The sequence below is a fragment of the Dama dama genome, chromosome 10 (genome assembly GCF_033118175.1).
Source record: "Dama dama isolate Ldn47 chromosome 10, ASM3311817v1, whole genome shotgun sequence".
NCBI lineage: Eukaryota > Metazoa > Chordata > Mammalia > Artiodactyla > Cervidae > Dama > Dama dama.
In genome coordinates this window covers 41,402,555-41,421,396 of record NC_083690.1, presented here as the reverse complement: position 1 = coordinate 41,421,396, position 18,842 = coordinate 41,402,555, and the positions used below count along the sequence as shown (strand labels likewise).

Sequence of the window (18,842 nt, the reverse complement as noted above, 5' to 3'; positions counted from 1 at the left end):
TCAGACTCCAGGCTGAGCGCGCCTTGCAGAGGCGAGCTGACAGCAGGGTGGCTGTGGGACGGTCAGCAGTGGCCGCCTGGCCACCCAAAGGCAGGCCAGAGCTGACAGACTGCAGGCCCTGGTCTCGGCAGCCGGCCCAGGCTGGCAGAGCACGAGCCGGCGGAGCCGCAGGCAGCAGGTGCCAAGGCCGCAGGGAGCCAGGATCACGGGGGGCAGTGCCACCTAGTGGTGGCAGCTCTCAGAAGCCCAAGGAGCCTGGGCAGTGGCCAGAGGCCGGGGTCATGGCAGACCCCAAAGGAGCAGACTGTGCCTGTGCTGTGACCTAAAGACCCAAATGCCTCCCAGGCCCTCAAACTGCTGCTACCAGCACGGCTGCTGGACTCCAGCATCAACCGTCCACCAGAGCCAGCTGACCAGGCTTCAGAGACGTGGGTCCCCGGACCAGTCTGCAGAATCTCACGTCTCCACACACCCTCTCGCAAACCTGCGCTTTTGAGCGGGAGATAACAAGTTTTGTCAGATTCTCAAGAGCATGACCCTGTGGTGAGAAGCCCACATTCCAGAAAACTCTTCCATTTACAGATGTGAAAACAAAGGCATAAGAGACCCCACATGGGGTCAGACAGATGACTAGACAGTTTAACAGGGTCAGGCGCTCAAACCCAGCAGCTGGTATCCCAGGCACGAGAGGGCACAAGAAAGCAGCCACGAACTTCCTCCTCTGACGAGAGCCTCCCTGGGAGCGGGCGGGAAGCTCACGAGCCCAGAGAACAGCAGAAATTGCAGACAGGAGGCCCCAGTGGGCCAGCCCACGTGAGCGGGCTCTGCAGGTGGAGGTCCAGACGGAACCGCAGCCTGGCCTGTCCTCTGAGACTCAGCGAGGCAGAGAGAAGAGACGGGGCATTTCAAGTGACAAGCACCTGGACCCCACAGCGCGGTGGAACTGGCAGGTCCCGGAGCAGCAGTCAGAGGGTGTGACTACAGGACAGCCCCTCACAGTCTTGGCTCAGTTTCCAAGAGCAACAGGAGAGGCAGAGAGAAGAACCCGTCTTCAGCTCACACAAGCAAACAAACGGAAGGCTCCTTAACCACCGCAGGACCCGGGAGCCAAGGACTGATCCTAAACCATCAACCTCCCAGCCCTGCGCCTGGCGCAGAGTCAGTCTGTGTGGGCCGAGACGGGGCCCAGGGCCTGAGGGCCAGCGGCAGAGCAACCCCAGAAGGGGCGGGGGGGCCCCAGCAGGCCGGGTGGAGGGGTGTGGGAAGACGCCCGCCAAGAGCCAGCCCTCAGCATCCGGCAGCCCCGCCCACTGCTCACCGCTCACCTGTGGGGTCAGGCTGCTGCAGAGGCCTGATGGCAAACAACCCACCGTTATCGCTTTCCTATTCCGCCCCTGAAGACTCAGTGTGTTTCAATTGCTACAACCACCTAAAAGAAATTACTTCTCAACAAAACAACTACTTCCTCAGTAAAAACAAACATGGTCCTTTCAGAAAGGCCAATACCGCTGGGCCAGTACCTGCTGGCCCTCAAGAGCATCCTCGGCAGGGAGCGTCGCCCAGCTCCATCCCTTTGAGCCTCAGCAGCCGCAGGCAGGGCCTCTGCCAGAGGTACCTGGGGTGCAGGCTCGCTCACCAAGGGTGCTGCCCGTGAAGACAGAAGGCAGTGATCGCAGCTCTGGCACCCTCCGCCTACCTGATGCTCAAGCCGGTGGCCTGGTCCAGCCTCTCCCAGCTCTGCAGCTTCGTCAAGAGCCTCTGAAAAGACAGGGAGGGAGACCCCTCAGAGCTCTGTGCCAGCGCCTCCACCCAGGGGCGCATGGGCCTACTGTCCCACCACGCACACGCGACCCAGACAGGACAGCGTCACAGGAAACGGACAGTCACGGTGACATCACGGCCCCAGTCCTCCACAACCACCTGCCCTCATCTCCAAAACACGACGTGCTCCCAGGCTGCCTCCCAATTGCTGAAGCCACACTGAGTGCTCAGCACTTCATTCACACTGGCCCGTAACTGGGGAGGCTCCCGGCAGGCTGGAAGGACTGTGGGCTGGATGCCGAGAGGACCTCACAGGTCCTGCAGTAAAACAGCCTGTGCCCCAGGAAGCAGACCCCAGCCCCCACGGCCTCCTCTGTCCTCCCGGTGCTCCTCAGGATGCTCAGCCCCAATCCTGCCCCCAAAATACACACACACAGAGCAGGCTGCGGCCATCAGTTCAGTCCAGTCACTCAGTCGTGTTCGACTCTTTGCAACCCTACAGACTGCAGCACACCAGGCTTCCCATCAACAACTCCTGAAGCTTACTCAAACTCATGTCCATCGAGTCGGTGATGCCATCCAACCATCTCATCCTCTGTCATCCCCTTCTCCTCCCACCCTCAATCTTTCCCAGCATGAGGGTCTCTTCCAATGAGTCAGCTCTTCGCATCAGGTGGCCAAAATACTGGAGTTTCAGCTTCAGCATCAGTTCTTTCAATGAATATTCAGGACTGATATCCTTTAGGATGGACTGCTTGGATTTTCTTGCAGTCCAAGGGATTCTCAAGAGTCTTCTCCAACACCACAGTTCAAAAGCATCGATTCTTCATGGCTGGGGCCATGGCTGCTGGGAAGAACAGGAGGACACGCCCCCTCGGCCTGAACATGAGGTCTCACGCCTGTATTCTCACAGCGGTGGCACACTGACCCGCATGTCACGGTCTCGCTCCCTCTCCAGGCCGCCTGCCTCCGCCGGGCTCCCCCGGGCTCCATGGTGCTGCTCCACATGCTCACGCGGCCGCTGGAGCCCGCCCTGAGCCCTCTCACATGCTGGGCACGAGCCTGGTTCACAAGCCTGTGAGTACAGCTGACACTCAGTCAACATCTACCACTGTTCAAGCACTTCACGTGAACTCATTCAACCCTCACAACCCTACAGGAAGACACTTACTCCTCGTCACACAGGGGGACAGAGAAGCTAAGTAACTGCCAGGGTCACACGGCCAGCGAGCACACACGGGAGGGTCTGAAACCAGGCAGGGTGATTCCCTACAAAGAAGCTCAACCAACTTTAAAATAACCTACATCCAAAGTAAAACTACCTGTCTCCAGAACTGCTTCTGCCAGCTGAGCTTCCAGATGAGCACGTGTCTGAGAGGATATGTGCTCTGGCCCCAGGATGCCCCTGGTGAGAACTGCTGGAAGTAGGCAGACCAGACTGGAAGTCATGAAAAGGGGTGCCAGGGCTTATCCAGGCAAGCCAGAAAGGGAGGTGACGGAGTGTGACCACAGGGACCCAGTGTGGAAGGACAGAGGACCCTGGGCCTGGAGGCCTCGCACTGGTCTGCCCAGGAGAACTCGGGTGCTTCGGCACCAACGTGCACAGCCATCTCCACAACGTCCCACAGAATGGCGCAGTGAGTTCCAGCAGCAGACCCGAGGAGAGGAATCTCAGCACAGGAGTCTGCTCCTTCTGTGGGGGAACAATGTCTGTCCCAGGCACCAGAAGAGTCCTCTCCTCTCCTCGACTCAACAGCTGGTTAAATATTCCAAAGGCTACTGAAACCAACCACCACGCACTTAGTAGCTGAGGACACACATTTACTGTCCTGAGCCTCGCAGGTCAGCAGTCCAGTGAGGACCTCCCTGGGCTAGATCCAGGGGTCAGAGGATCACGCTCCACAGGACACTCCAGCTTCTAGAAGGCCCCAAGTTCCCTGACTCACGGCCCCTCCATCTTCAACACCACCAAGAGCAGCACGCCAAGTCCTCCTCGCTCCACACGGCTCTGCCCTCCTCTACGCGCTCCTGCACCCGCCAGGACCTGGGAGCACACTGGTCCCCCCGGGGGCCAGCAGGAGCCCCAGGGGCGCCTCCTACCGCAGGCTAGTGCTCAGCACCCGCATGTCCCCTTTCTCCATAGTTCTGGGGGCTAGGACGGGGCTGACTTCAGGGACCACCATTCCACCCACCATACGAGCCCAATAGCCGCCATTCTAGTGATCAGCTGGGACGTAGGGTCCCCTTGGCAACTGGAGGACCCCAGAGACGGCTGGCTCACCTCCTTCTCCAGCTCGAGGTCCACCAGCGTCTCCTGCATCTTCTCCTGCTGCCCCAGCCTACGCTGCAGCCCTTCCAGCTCCTTCCGCAGCAGCCCGTTGGCGTCCCGCGTCTCCCTGGCAGAGTCAGAAGCAGAGTCGTTCAAACAGCCACACACCCCAGGGACGGGTACAGAGGCCCTGACCCCGGAAGGCTGCGTGCCCGTGTGTGTGCACACGTGTGTACATGTACATGTGTGTGCACACACACTGGCACACGTCCCAGCCCCTCACCACAGGCAGGCGTTCTTCACGCACACACACACATGCACACACACACACAGGCACACGTCCCTGGCCCCTCACCACAGGAAGGCGTTCTACACATCATTCTACACACACACACATGCATGCACACATATGCACAACCCCCCCGCCGGCCACTCACCGCAGGCAAGCGTTCTCCACACACACGCGCGCACAAACAGGTACACGTCCCTGGTCCCTCACCACAGGCAGACATTCACACACACACACAGGCAGACATTCACACACACACACACACACACACGCGCGCGCGCGCGCGCACATACCCCCCCCCCCCCCCGGCCCCTCACCGCAGGCAGGAGTTCTCCATGCACACACACATGTGCACACACACACGCGTGCACACACACCCCCGGCCCCTCACCGCAGGCAGGCGTTCTCTTCCCGCAGCTGCCGCAGCTCCCTCTCCATCGTCGGCAGCCGCACCAGCTCAGACCTCATGTTCTTCACGATCGCAGCGTCCTGCTCCTGCAGGGATAGCTTTTGCTCCAAATCCTGATCGAGGTGGGAGACAGAGAGGAGGGAGACAGTCAGACACCACGCACTCCCAGGCCCTCAACAGCCTGCGGGGCCCCAGCCCTGCGAGTCACGTGCAGAGCTGCCCGCGGGGCGGGAGCCCAGCACACACGGCACAAGGAGACGCAGCGAAGCCTCCAAGGAGAGATGCCTGCCCGTCCGCGGGGCTCTGCCTGCCGGCCCCGTGTGCAGCGTGATGACCAAGTCCTTGCACAGTGAGGCCTTTCCTTCCTACATGGAGTCCCCGGGGACGCGTGGGGATGCCGGTGAGACTCCAGGACAAGTCACAGAGCAGGTTAAGAACACGGGCCCAGGGCTAAACTGGGCGGTTGTTCAGCCAACACTCAGGGGCCAGGCACTGGGTCAAGCAGTGAGACCAGTGGCCCAGAGGAGACAAGGTCCCTGCAGGGAAAGACAGACGCCAGCCCAGCGATGGGGCAGTACTGAGGGGCCGCCAAGGGGTGGGCAGATGGGGCAGGCAAAGCCGGTGGCGGGAAGCAGTGCGGACCGGGAGGGGAGGTGGACGGACACTGTGACCACTGAGGACAGCACATGAAGACCCAGGCGAGAGCCCAGGAGGCCTGGCCCTGACGGCTGGAGCTGGGGGCGGCGTGGGGCCAGCACACGCCGGAGGAGGGGGAGCCGAGAGGGAACGGGGCTCTGAGGGCAGCACGCGGTGTCACAGGGCGTGGGTGTCCCCAGCTCCCCCAGGCCCTCCCGCAGTGAGGCAGCACAGCCGGAACTGCAGAGTCCGCCCGAGCGGGCCGTGCACCCCAGGCAGTCTGATCTCCCCCCAGTCCTGCACGGTCATCACAGCAATCCCGGCACTGGAAGCGCCGCATGCTGACTTTCCACTCTGTGTGCATGACTCTGATTTCACGCAGAGTGTGAGCTTCCTGGGAGCAGCACAGGCCTCCTACTTCCTGTGGCACCCCAGCACCTGGCTCGGGGCAAGGAGGTGACCGGCACCCCGGCACAGGCGGCTAACTTCCCCGGACGCCGCTGAGCACGCCCTGCGGGTCACAGGAGGCCGAGCCAGCACCGTGAGGCCCGCCGGACATGAGCCGCTCACCTTAATCCTCTGCCCCTGGTCTGCCAGCCCTTCTTGGCTGGCCTGGAGCTCCTGGACCTTCTGGTTAGCTTCCTGCCATTTCCTGTTGAGAGAAGAGTATAACACGTGAGAAACGGGCAGGTGGTAAAGCCAGCAACTGCCCTCCGGCAGAAACACGCACACACTCATACACACATGAGCACACACTCCCACACACTCCCTGCTACAAGGAGGCCCCAGGGTCCGGGCCTCTGTGGCCTGAGTCTCAGGGCAGGTGGTTAAGTCCAGACCACCTGCGAGTTCTCTTCCTTGCAGAAAAGGCTCTCTTTTCTCTCCATAGTTCTCTCAACACAAGCTGCTGCTGGCCCAGGAACAGCCAAAGCCCAGGACCTGCTTAGGACTGCACCCCCACGTCCCACCAAGTGGCCAGACCTCCAAGACAACACCTGATATAAGGCAGAGGCCGCCAGCTGCAGGAGAGCGTGTCTCCACCGCACCTCCAGGCGAGCGCAGCCACACTGCCGTGCCTGTGAGCAGAAGGCTCCCTCCCCCAAAACGTCCTTTCCCACTCACGTCCCCCCAGGCCCAGGCATGTCCCACACAGCCTTCAAAACCCAGCTCAAATCTAATACCTTCTCTGGAGACTCCTGCCAAGCAGGCACCCCCAGAGAAGAGGGAAGAAAGGACTGTTCCCACTTCTTGTTCCTGGAATACGTCAAACACTGTTCCGCTCCGGCACTTACAGTCCTGGCTTCAAGGTCTCAGTGTGTGCCCCCCAGCCTGCGGACGGGGAGGACAGCATGTGTGGGGCGTTCACGGGCCCGCCGAGCTTCAGTGCACATGACGCTCGTGGGCGCTGGGTGCTCAGGCCGTGAGGACACACACAGGACAGCGAGCCTGGGTCTTGTACACAGATAACAAATGGGCGTCCAGTCCAGTGCACGCCCCAGCAAGCTTCAGGCCGACGGCATCCAGGAAGACAGATGGCCAGGCTCGCCTAGCACGGGGGGAAAGACGCCTGCCCTGGACGTTGGCAGCCCTGCCCGCCCTCCACTCACTGGTGCTGCAGGTCCAGCTGCTCCTTCAGCTCCTGCTTCTCAGACTCCAGGCGTTTCACCTGCATCTCCTGGTTCATCACGCTCCACTGCAGGTCCGAGAGCCTCCCCTTTAACGCGGTGATGGTCTGAAAGCGAGACGCAAGCCACTCACCCGGGTCTCCGGCACAGGCACGGAGGGGAGCCTCTCACACAGAAACTCACGGGCCAACGCTCTCCCGAGAGCCAGTTCCCATCCAGCCCACTCCTGAGGGCAAGGACAGAGCCGGCTCCTCCTTCAGAGCCTGTGACCGCCCCTCGAGCCGAGCCTCGATGACAGACAGCCTCAGGCATGAGGACACTGCTGGCCACGACGGGCTGGACTGCACCCGGGCGGCCCTGCACCCCCGGTCACCCCTCCCGCCGTGTGCATGCAGCCCCCCGTCCTCGGCAGCTCCGCATGGCTCTCCCCTCACACCTGCTCTGTCTCTCAGCCTGGATTCCTTCTCCAGCTGCCCCATCCCAGCTCTGCAGGAGATGCTACCTGTGAACCAGCCAGGCGCCCGCCAAGAACGCAGGAGCGGGTGCAGAGGCTGTCCTTAGAATGGACAGGAGTGGCCCGAGTGCCGCAGAGCCTGCCGCGTGCCCAGGCCAGACACAGTCACTGAGGAAGGCAGGGGTGGGCCGGCCCATGGCCCAGCCCCACGCCAGCGAGCCCACCGGGTGGACACGGGCGCAGACCGCAGCCTCCCCAGACAACCTTCTGGTGATGGGGCTCCACTGTGGCTGTCTCGGGGCAAGAGACCACACCTCCAACAGCAAAGCCAGCCCGCAGGCGCGCCACTCTAAATGGACAAGCGGAAACATCACCCCGTCAGCCAGAGAGCCAGACAGCAACCTACTGGCCGAGGGCAAGAGGATGGACCAACGAGCTCACCACATGAGCAACACCTGCATGGGGTGCCCCGTGTAAACACGGCGGCCACAGCACGCCCTCACCTGCCCAGCCCAGGGCAGTGTAAGTTCACCCACACGGCCCCCCACAGGCCCCGGAGAGGCTGACCACAGTGGGCGGGGGCTCCGGGCCCTTCCCTCTTAACATCCTGCATGGTTCCCTTTATTACAACAACCAACCTGGGACTCAGAAGAATGAACGTACTAACACTATGTAACAGTAAACACAGCCTCTGACAACCCTTCCTGAATTAGACAGACAGGCACTATGCTGAATATTGCCATCAGACGCCCGCCCCACGAGGACAAAGCTGTGGGGAAGCCCAGCCGTCAGCAAGACGGCCTCAGAGTGCAAGTGCCTAAACCAGGGCACCATGACAAGAAAACACTGTCGGCCGGCAGGGTGCGCGTGGGATTTACAGCCCTGGATTCAGACTGAGGGGGGCTTCTCCAAGGGAGTGAAAAGTAAGGAATACAGCAGGGCTCCATCCCAACTCGCCACCACCTTTGCCCTGCCAGGGCCCACCGCTGTCTGCTCTGCAACCTCTGCCCTTCATGAAGCTGTGTGCAGAACACACCCGCCCCCGTGACTCCCGCCCCCGCCTCCGGAACAGCCTGCAGTGGGGCACAGGCAGGCACACACCAGGGCAGGAGGAGGGCTTGTCTTGAGGCCGCTCACGGCGCCCCTCCTGCCAACATCCACATCAAAGGACAGATGTGGGAACAACCTTAACAGGCTCTCCAGTGTTGCCAAGGCAAAAATAACCTGGAGCCCGCTCCCAAGATCTATCAAGGAGAGAAAACTACGCAGAGACAGAATACCAATGATCCCCAGGCTCCCCCCGGCAGCGCTTCATCCGTTTCCTCACGGCACCTGTGACCTTGAGCGGCTCAGGGAAGGGACAGGAAAGGTCAGGAGTCCAACCTGCGCCTGCAGCAGCGTTCGGGCCCCGTTTCTAAAATGCACACAGCCTCAGCTGGTGGAGACAGGACCACAGTTCACCCACGTTCTGGCTCCACAGAGATTCTCAGATGCTAATAACCAAAGACGTGGAAATCCAGAGGCACCTACTTACATCTTCTTGGGCGGCGGAGGGAGGGGAATCACAAGTATTTCCATCCATAACAGGGAACAGGGAAGGTTACAGTGAAAGTAGAATCCTCAACAATGGCTACTAGCAGAGCATGGCAACTGATAGCAAAAGCCATACAGAGTCCTGTATCTGGTGATCAGATAACACTATCCCACAAACCCCGAGGGGTTTGTCCAAATAAAATCATTCCACAGAAACAAAAAGAGGACCTGCATGAAGCTCTGCGCCCCGCATGTATCCATACCAGGATGTGTGTGTGGAAAAAGAACACTTGAAGGTGACTGAAAATGGATTAATCAACCACTAAAAATCATAATTACAAAGACTAAAAAACCATTCAACTTATTAACAGAAAACCACAAAATGGAAAATTAATATTTTTGCTATGATCACATCTCTGCAAAAAATGCAGGCAGAGCAGAATCAACCAGGGACACTAGCCTGCGGCTACAGGCTGGGAGTGGGACCGCGTCCACTCCCCCGAGAAGCAGCACCTCGGCGCGGCCCCTCACCTCCCTGGCCGCGGCCCCTCACCTCCCCGGCCGCGGCCCCTCACCTCCCCGGCCTCGGCCAGGCTGTCCTCCTTCTCCCGCAGCCTCCTGCCGGCCGCGTCCAGGCTCTGCTGGCACAACCTGTGGCGCTCCAGCTGCTGCTTCATCTTCTCCTCCGCCTCCGCCTCCCGCTCCTGAAGCTGCCGAATGCGCGCCAGGAGATCCTGGTTGCGGTCCATCTCGCGCTGCCAAGAAGGATGGGCCTGGTGAGGGGAGTCTGAGCAGGCAGGCCCCCAGCTCCACCCTCAGGACAGGACTGAGACCCAGAGCAGAGCCGCCAAGAGGCTGGTCATCAAGTCCTCAGCCGCCCCAGGGCTGTAGCCGGGACCCCTCCAAGGGGCGCGCGTGGCCCCGCAGCACACAGGCATGTCTCACAGAGGCCCACCGGGAGGGCACGTGGCACGTACCACCCCCGTCACTGACCACTGCTCATGGGAGGGGACGGAGCACAGAAACCTCACTCAGGCTCCACCCTGGGAAGGAGCCTCTGAGCTTGGCAGCTCCAGCAGCTTCCTGATCACACACAGGCTCCCATCAGGACGAGCTGACTGCCCCCAGAGAGCGGGTGGCCAGGCAGCGACAGGTGGCAGGGACAGGCGCCCGCAAACAGGAACACTTGACCCTGGGCCTCAGCTCCACAAAGCTTCAGAGCCACCCTGCACCGGTCCCCGCCGGGGACCACATGGCTTGCCCTGGAAGGCAGGCACAGAACTCAGACTCCCCACTCCAATGACCCCCCCGAGGCCCCAAGGTTCCAGTGTCGGCCACTGGGGTGACCCTCAGCCCAAGCAGCTCAGGGGCCACAGAGTGGGAGCCAGAGTCCCAGCGGCAAAGGCACCAAGTCCTGGCTACCCGGAGCCCGACGCTTGGCTGACCTCTGACCTCAGAAGGCTGAGCCACAGAAGCTCCCACCCAGACAACGGGGAGGCCCTGAAGCCAGGGGACCCGCCGCGCCGCAGGAGCCGGGGCTGGGGCCATGCAGGGACCCAATCAGCGAGTCACAGGGCAGGGCGGGGCCCCTTTGCTCGGGCTGCGGTCCCAAGTGCACCCCGACAGTCCAGGCAGGTCCCCAGACCTTGGACACCAAAGTCTCACCATCTAATAGGTCTCTCCAGGGGAGAGGCTGACCCCCCCACCAAACTGCATTCCCCGAAGAACCATCGCAGACCCTGGAGACAAAGGACAACATGAAAACCACGGCTCAGATGGCTCCAAGCCATCTTCCGCCAGGCCTGGGGCCGACAAGGGAAGGCCTCGCAGAGGGAGGCCCAGGTTCAGCGACGGGCCCCAGGGAGAAGTTCCATCAGTCCTATACCCTTCCATTTCCCCAGTGACTCACTCCAGTACTTGTAAGAGTCCCATGGCCTCTCCCTTCTCCTCTTCCCAGAGGTTCCCCAGAACGGTCCTTCCCAGGAGAACCCAGACCATCAGCCAAAGGCCCACGTCACAGAGAAGCACCACTCGGAAGAGGACCAGGGGCAGCGCTGAGGCAGCAGGACCCTACCTGCAGGATACCGCGCTCCTGAGCCCCGACAAGGCACCACAACCAGCTACCTGCACAGCGGGGTCAAACACATCCAATCAGCATCCCTCCCTCAAAGGCATCAGCTGTTTCTACAAGGACCGGGAAAGTGCGGGAATGTGCCACGGGAGGCAAGCATGGCGCCAGATACCCACCCAGGAAAAGCACGGGGCCAGAGGCTTTCTGGTCCAGTGCTCTGCCCAAATTTTGGCGGCATGTCCGTAAGTCACCAGCACTTATTGAAAACCCCGGAGAAGTGCTGTTATCAGAGCAAAGCACGCATGGAATTTATGCACTGAGTAAAAGACTTAGCACCTCCTCTGGCTAACGGCGGTGGGGTGGGGGCAAGCCAAGGCCACCGCAAGGCAGCCCGAGACCGGGTGACCAGGTGTGCAAGACCCAGCCTGGACCTCAGGCTCTTATGCGAGCTGGTGACTTTCCAGCCACACCCAGGCCACCTGGCACTCCTGCCAGACCTGTATGCCAACTCTAACAGAGAGGGCAACCAGGCGTCCAGCAGAGCGCACCCACCAGCACCTCCTCAGGCATCGTGGCTCGGCAGCCAGCCCTTCGTGATGCCTTCCCTGGGGACCCAGGACACCCCCGAGAGCCGACCCGAAGCCTCAGGGGGCCCAGGAAGGCAGGGGGTGCACCTGAGCTCCGGCTGGGGGCTTACTTCCCACGGGCTGGCAGGCACAACACACACCCGCATGCTCGGGAGCAGCCTCTCCTGCACCCACCTCGTAACTTCTGGCGCTGGCGCTGGCCGCTCGCTCCAGCTCCACGCGAGCCCGCTTGTGACTGAGCTCCATCTGCATCTTCTCCCGCTCCACCTGGATGAGGTGAGACTTAGACCGGATCTGCTCGGCTCGCTCCTCCAACTGACCAGGGCCCATGCAAAGGAAAAACAGATCCTCAGCAGCTGTGTCTCACTCGAGCAAGGCGAGGGGCTCACTCGCCACTTCCTCACAGAGCACCTGCCCCCCACAAGGCCCTCAGTCAGCCCCGCAGAAGAAAGAGCACCAGGCCCCCAGGTGGGAGACAGGAGCCGGGAGCAGCAAGGGAAGGGAAGGTGATGAAGGACAGAAGAGGAAGGTGCGTTTTCAGATGACTGTGTGCCGGCTTATTCATTTTCTGTGCGGTTTAACAAACTACCACCAATGCAGCAGCTTGGGCGCCATGAACTGGCTATCAGTTCCATGGGTCAGACAGCTGGGGGCACACGGCCAGCTTCTCCGATCAGGGATGCTGATCAACAGGCTCAAGTCCACACAGTCGGCAGCAATGTTCTCTGTAACTCAGGAGCCTCTTCCTATTTCCTGTTGGCTGGCAGACCCAAGCGGCTGTCTAGAAGCTGTGACGTTCCCTGCCACATGGGCCTTTCCACCCACAAAGCCGAGAGAATCTCGCACGTGTGGAACCCTTTTCCTGCCTGCATCTCTGACTTCTGTCTGATCTCTGGACCCGGATGTAAAAGATTCACCTGACTCGGCCAGGCCCACCCAGGTACTCTCCCACCTTGAGGTCGGCTGACTGGAGCTATTCAGTCTAACTGCAGAACACCATGGCCTCAACACCTACTTAAGTGTTTAATTCAGTGGGAGAAGCTGCCAGGGCCTGGCAGCCTGGGGCCCATCAGAAGTCTTCCTCTCACAGAGGGTAAGTAAATAAGGGGAGGACGGAAGCTCTGAAGGGCCTCAGAAGACACAGCCAACAGTACCACAGAATCACCAACTGCCAGGGCCTTGTCTTCAGGTGGGTTAGGGCCCAACCATTCTAAGACTGGCCTGCAGTCTGGCAATACGGCATCTCCGGGGCACCTAACAGAAACACAGAATCTCAGGCCGCGCCACTGATACCAAATCAGAATCTTCCTTTTAAAGTTATCCAACACTACTGATCATCACAAGAAGGGGCAGCAGTCTGTGTTTGCTCCTGGCATCTGGCAGAGAGAAGCCAGGGATGTTGCTAAACATCCCACCATGCACAGGAAAGTCCTGCAAAACAAAAAGTTACCCAGCCCAAAATGTCAGTCATGCCACAGGTGTGAAATCCCAGGTGGAGAAAAGACATCTTTTCCACCCTCCCCCAACTTCCTTTGGGAGCTAAAGCCCACCCTTTCTTTACCCCTGTGATGTATTCTCTCATTTCAACTGCCACCTGCTGACATTTGGGAATTCCTAACTTAACCCTCCATCAAACTCAGTCTTTCTGTCTCACTCTGAGTCTGAAGCTAAGGCCCAGCTTCTTCAGAGGATGGTGGGACCCCAGCCCCAGGTATGAAGGTGCCACACAGGGGTCCCGGAGACCCAGATGTGTTGGCCACATCTTCCTGGAGCAGTGACAGGAAGTCCCGTTTTCATGTTTAAGCCAGCAGGGACACACAGCCAGAAACAGGAACTTTACCATGAAGCAGGGGTGGGGCCAGCGGACAAGAGCCTGCTCCGTTTCCAGACTCGCAGACCTGCAGCTGCTCTGTCCTCTGACCTGCCAGGCTTGGCAGGAAAGAGAGGGAACGCTGACTGGACTCCTGAGACAGGACACGTCTGAGGTCGGGCCTCCCAGGCAGGTCCTGCGCCTCACGGCTCTAATCAGCTCACTCTGGCTACAGCTCTCATTTACTGACGCCCCCCCCCCCGCCCCGGGAAGCTGTTCCAGTCAGAGCCGAGTGAGAATTGGGACCGTGGAAATCCCAGACTCTAGTTCCGACAGGCTGAAAGTTACCAGAGAGCTGCATCAACAAAGTTATAACACTTCTTTAAACCAAAGTTGCCAACTTCATATTTTGCCAGTGAGCAAAGATAAAGGAAAAAAAAAAAAGAAAACTACAGTCTATTTCCACCACTATTTCCAAAAAGGTGTTTTAACACCAAAAACAAACATAAATGACCTAATTTTAGAATAAACAACAGTCCATGCCAAAAAGGGGCAGTGAGCAACTTAGCTTACCAACAAACACAGAGTAAGTACAATTCAACTATTCAGTCAGTGAATGCGTACACACACCAGCCTCTGTCGTACCACACCAGACATGGGCTCATCAGGACTCCCGGAGCAACAGAAACTCCTGGCTCATCTGACATAGGGCCCCAGGGCAGGTCACCGGCAGAAAGGCGGCGGCAGCACAGCCAACATGGACCAGAGACGGGACTCAAGCAAAGAAGCCAGGGGTCGCCTGACGCAGCCCCTACGGAGGGCCAGGGGCCGGGCCAAGGCTCAGACACCACACTCCCTCCCTGTGTGAACCCTGCAATCCCTGCCCCAGCGAGCACTGACCCCACAGCGCACCAGAACCTAAAGTCCTTCAGAAGACCTGAGCCTTTACAGCCATGTTCAGGGAGCACTGCCGAGCACTTGAACTAAAGTGAGATGAGACGATAATCAAAGCCAAAGTGTAAAGATGACCCCTTGGCAGACCGAAGCCAAGATGTGCAAATGGCCTCCCTAGGCTGAGACCATCTCCTGCCCAAGGCTTCTCTCACTGCCCTGCCCTTCCTGCCCAGCTGGCCAAGACCTATCCTTACAACACAGCTTTCCTATGTGTTACACCATCAAGGAAGCCAGCAGCTGGCTGCACAATTCCAGTGGTCGCAATCCCAGGCAGTTTAGGATTTTATTCCTCAATGAAATGAGCTGGCCTTCCAATCCTATCTCTAGTGTCTGTGAGCTCACAGTGTGAGTGCAATACTAAACACTAGGCCCACTCTGGGGTGCTGTGATCTCAGGCTTTTGAGTCAGGACATCTCAGGGCCAGACCATGACCTCTAGCTATCCTCCAAAACTATGAATATCCATGTTGGAGATGCGGAAGATGGCCAGCTGGCCTCCAGGCTGAGAAAACACTGACCTGCCTCAACTACGTAGAACTTGATCCAGTCCTACCTAAGGACAGGTGTCTGTACATAGAGGCCCCTATCCCAACACACACCGCTCACCTGAGCCTTCTGGAACTTGATTCAGTCGTACCTAAGGGCAGGCGTCTGTACCTGAAGGCCCCTACCCCAACACATACCACTCACCTGCATGCTCTGTTGGTACTGCATCTGCAGAGAGCCTTGGGCAGAGGCAGAAACATCCAGTCCAGATCCTCCCTCCACTCGCTGAGAAATGAAATTGTTCAAAGACCTCAGGGTGGACAGGACGGTGGTATTCTCCCCCAGGTCTTCCATGATTACTTCCCTTCTGGAAAAAAACAAGGGAAGAGTCACAGGGAGCCTTCTGATGCACCATCACCATGGCCAGCTGCCCGGTCAGAGGTTACCTTTGGGCAGTCCCACTCCCCTAATGCTCTCTCAGAACCCTTAAAATATTCCAGCGTCTGTAACCACATTCTTCGGGGTTAACTGGGAGCCCATACCTCCAGTTTCTCAGAGAAGAAATGGAGGCATAAAAAGACAATATGCCACCAAGCTGCTGACCATCAGAGTGCTGACCGGCAGACCAGCAGGACAGATAGATGGCTCCCAAGACGAGGTGCTCAGCAGTCAGGTGGCACACCTCCCACAGAAGCACTCACAAAAAGCCTGGCTTCCCGGAATCAGAAACAAAGCACCCAACAGTGGCAGTGAGGATGACAACCACCACAATGCTAATTATACAATGATATCGCTGCCATTTTCAGCCAGGTACCACAGAGAGAGGCACCTGACATTTAGTAAGCACCAAGGCCTCTGGGGCCCATCTCCTCATCTGAAAACTGAGGGCCCCACTTCTCAAGGCTCGGAGGATTACAGGGCCCAAGAGAAGGCTCCAAACGCAGATGGCACAGCCATCCCCACAGAGTGTAACTGTCACTCTGCTTGCAATTTCACATACGTCATTGTAATCCTCAGACTGGGCAGATGAACCAGGTCTTCTTGAATATTATCTGAGAGGTGAGGCTTCCAGAGTTACAGAACTGAGATCTGTCTGGCCCTAAGGTCGACCGTGCTCCACAGGCCAAGGTGTGAAGGCCAAGGACAAGCAGCAGCAAAGAACCTGCATCCCTACACCTGTGCTAATCCCAGCCTCGCACCAGGCCGTCTACCGGTCAGAAAGGGTGGAAGTGTCCCAGCACAGTGAACAGCCAAAAGGTGTTCTTCCAGGTGCATACCGTGTTCCTCTAAGGCAAGCAGCCAGCTCTCACTGATGACCCCTAAGTATCAGATGGAAAACACCTGCCCTCAACCCACTCCCCACCTCCAAAAAAGTGAAGAGTCTTGATTTGATGCTGAATTTCCCATTTAACAAGAACATTGACCTTGTGCACTGGGATTCCCTGGTGGCTCAGTGGTAAAGAGCCCACCTGTCATTGCAGGAGACCTGAATTTGATCCCTAGGTCAGGAAGATCCCCTGGTGGAGGAAACAGCAACCCACTCCAGTATTCTTGCATGGGAAATCCCATGGACGGAGGAGCCTGGTGGGCTGCAGTCCATGGGGTCGCAGAGTCAGACGTGGCTTAGCAACTAAACAACAACTGTTCTTGTGCACGCAGAGCCCTTGTTTTCTGCAGTCTGTCCTTTCCACTCTCACCCAACACAGCTGTTCTCGCCACCTCTCCTTCATACAAATGGAAAATGAACTGGCAGAGAGACCCGGGAGGAGCCCTCAAGAGAACTGTGGGCCTGGTAGAGCGACACGGCCCGCGTGGAGCCAAGCAGCAGCACTCTGCTCCGCAGGGCAAATCACTGTTTGACCGGGGCCACAATACTTTCCGGGAGCTGGTGGTGGACAGGGAGGCCTGGCGTGCTGCCGTCCGTGTGTTGCAGAGAGTTAAGACACGACTGATCGACTGAACTGAACTAATACTTTCCCGCAATGGGAAATTTAGCCAATATACCCTCTTCTCAAGACAGCGTCCCCTGTGAGAGCTGATGCACCTTATACACAAGAATGAAAAGAACACACGCATTTTCACCTGCCTGGAACCAAGCCGCTCCATAAGGCAAGGGAAAAGGTGGGAGCTCAAACGCCATCCTCTGTATCCAGGAGACTCAGGTCTTCCAGAAGCCTCACCACTGGATGTCAGCTGCTCTGGACGGAACCCAGAGCTGGAGTGCAGAGCACTCTGACTCTCTAGTGCCCTCCCCGTCCAGAGGGAACCTACAGACATTACAAGGATCCTCACCACCTGCAGCACCACTTCTCAGCGCCCCGGGCGCTTTCGCTGGCCTGCTGAGTTCACCGCTCCTCTACCTGCTTTCTCCTACTTCCACGGGTAGAGGAAATCCAAGTGCCCCTCCCACTACCTGCCAGGAGTGCGACTGTGGGCAAGGCGCTTCCTATCTTCCCACCGGGTTCCCCAGGTGGAAAACGAAGTAGTGGCACCCCACACTGACCGCTCAGGTGCAGAGGTGCAGGCGACAGTGCGGTCAACTCGCAAGGAACTGAGGAAGAGCCCCTCAGAGTGCACCGCGCCGTCTCGGGACGGGGGCGGCGGTGGGGGGATCGCTGAAGCCCCTCTCCTCCGAGGCCGCCTCTGCCCCGGCCGTTTCCAGCTCCTCTCCGTCTTGGGGCGGGGGGGGGGGGGGGGGGGGGGGCGCGCACTGGACGCCAAGGCTCAGAGGACAGAGCACGGAGCGCAGCAGGGACCCCGGCCCGGTGAGCGAGCGGACACGCCGAGAGGCGCCGGCTCACAGCCACCAGAGGAGGCCCGGAGGGCGGCCCCAGCCTCTTCCCTGCCCGACTCCCGCCGGCTCTGCTGGGCACCCGCCTCCGGCTCAGTCAGGCCCCCGCCCGGGACCCTGGCCGCTCACCTCACCGCCTCAGTCAGCTTGCAGCCGTCACCGCCGCGGCTCAGATCTCCCTCTTTTACACCCGAGCCCGCGTATCGCGAGACGTGCGCTTGCGCTCTCGCGAGATCTGGGCGAGACTGCCTGTAAAGCTCCGGGTCGGCGGATGCCGGGGGCTCAGTATCCGTCCCACGCCCGGGATGCCGCGGCTCGGAGCACGCTCGGAACCAAGGCCGGCCCGCGGTTCTCCCTTGGTGCCCCTGTCCGCCGCTGGCCAGGCTTCCACTGGACGGCTGTCTTGCACTATCTTGTGTGGAATAGCACCGCCCAACGGTGGCCTCCTGGGGCCAAACTTTCTTGCACTCCTGACTAGTCCGCAGCTTTTGACACTACGGTGTTTGCTTGAGTTAATTAATGCGTTTTTACTTTTCTCTAAGAAAAACAGGAAGTACTATGCTACTAAGCTGTCCTCCAAGCGCCCTGGGAGCTGTTGGGGTGCGGAGCCGCCGTTTGGGTCCCGTTCTCCAGGGAGCAAGGGCGGGGCGCAGTCAGCACACAGCCAGCAGGTCCTTTCTGGAATCCCTCCAGCCTGCATCTACTAAGGGGTCTCTCAAGTCCCTTCTTCCTCCTCGGCAACCCCAGCGAAGCGCCCGAGGGTCTGCACCGCATTTCCAGAGAGTAAACCATGAATCTGTGTAGCCAGAAGGAAAAAGGATGTGGAGGTAGGACACGGGGCAAGTGAAAATAAGATGAAAAAAAATTTTATAAGGCCGGCCTGCAGACTACTTCGCGGATGTGGACTTCCCTAAGACCCCATTTCTTCCCCAGCTATCCTTGGGATTTGTGGACTAAAAACGCTGCCTGCCATATCAGTAAATAATGTTGCAGCCCTCAGCCACTCCTAAGGATGAGCTCAGGGTGAAAACAGATCAGTTGCTCAGTCATGTCTCACTTTGTGACCCCATAGGCTGTAGTCGACCAAGCTCCCCTGTCCATGGGATTCTTCAGGCAATATTGGAGTCAGTAGCCATCCCCTTCTCCAGGGAATCTTCCCCACCCAGGG

At 59.0% G+C, this 18,842-nt stretch overlaps 1 protein-coding gene across 2 annotated transcripts in view; it reads right to left on the bottom strand.

Annotated features, from left to right (window-relative positions):
• Positions 1-18,386, bottom strand: part of MAD1L1 (mitotic arrest deficient 1 like 1) — a 237,720-nt gene extending 219,334 nt beyond the window's left edge. The window contains exons 1-9 of one of the 2 annotated variants that reach the window (XM_061153798.1): positions 17,804-18,386; positions 15,088-15,250; positions 11,809-11,949; positions 9,552-9,731; positions 6,972-7,096; positions 5,935-6,016; positions 4,711-4,841; positions 4,043-4,157; positions 1,697-1,758 (exon numbers count right to left, since the gene is read on the bottom strand). In XM_061153798.1, coding sequence (XP_061009781.1) covers positions 1,697-1,758; positions 4,043-4,157; positions 4,711-4,841; positions 5,935-6,016; positions 6,972-7,096; positions 9,552-9,731; positions 11,809-11,949; positions 15,088-15,237 — 986 coding nt within the window. In that variant the 5' untranslated portion in view covers positions 15,238-15,250; positions 17,804-18,386. The remainder of the gene's footprint in view (positions 1-1,696; positions 1,759-4,042; positions 4,158-4,710; positions 4,842-5,934; positions 6,017-6,971; positions 7,097-9,551; positions 9,732-11,808; positions 11,950-15,087; positions 15,251-17,803) is intronic. The other variant, XM_061153797.1, reaches the window with a different exon arrangement.
• Positions 18,387-18,842: the final 456 nt, after the last annotated feature.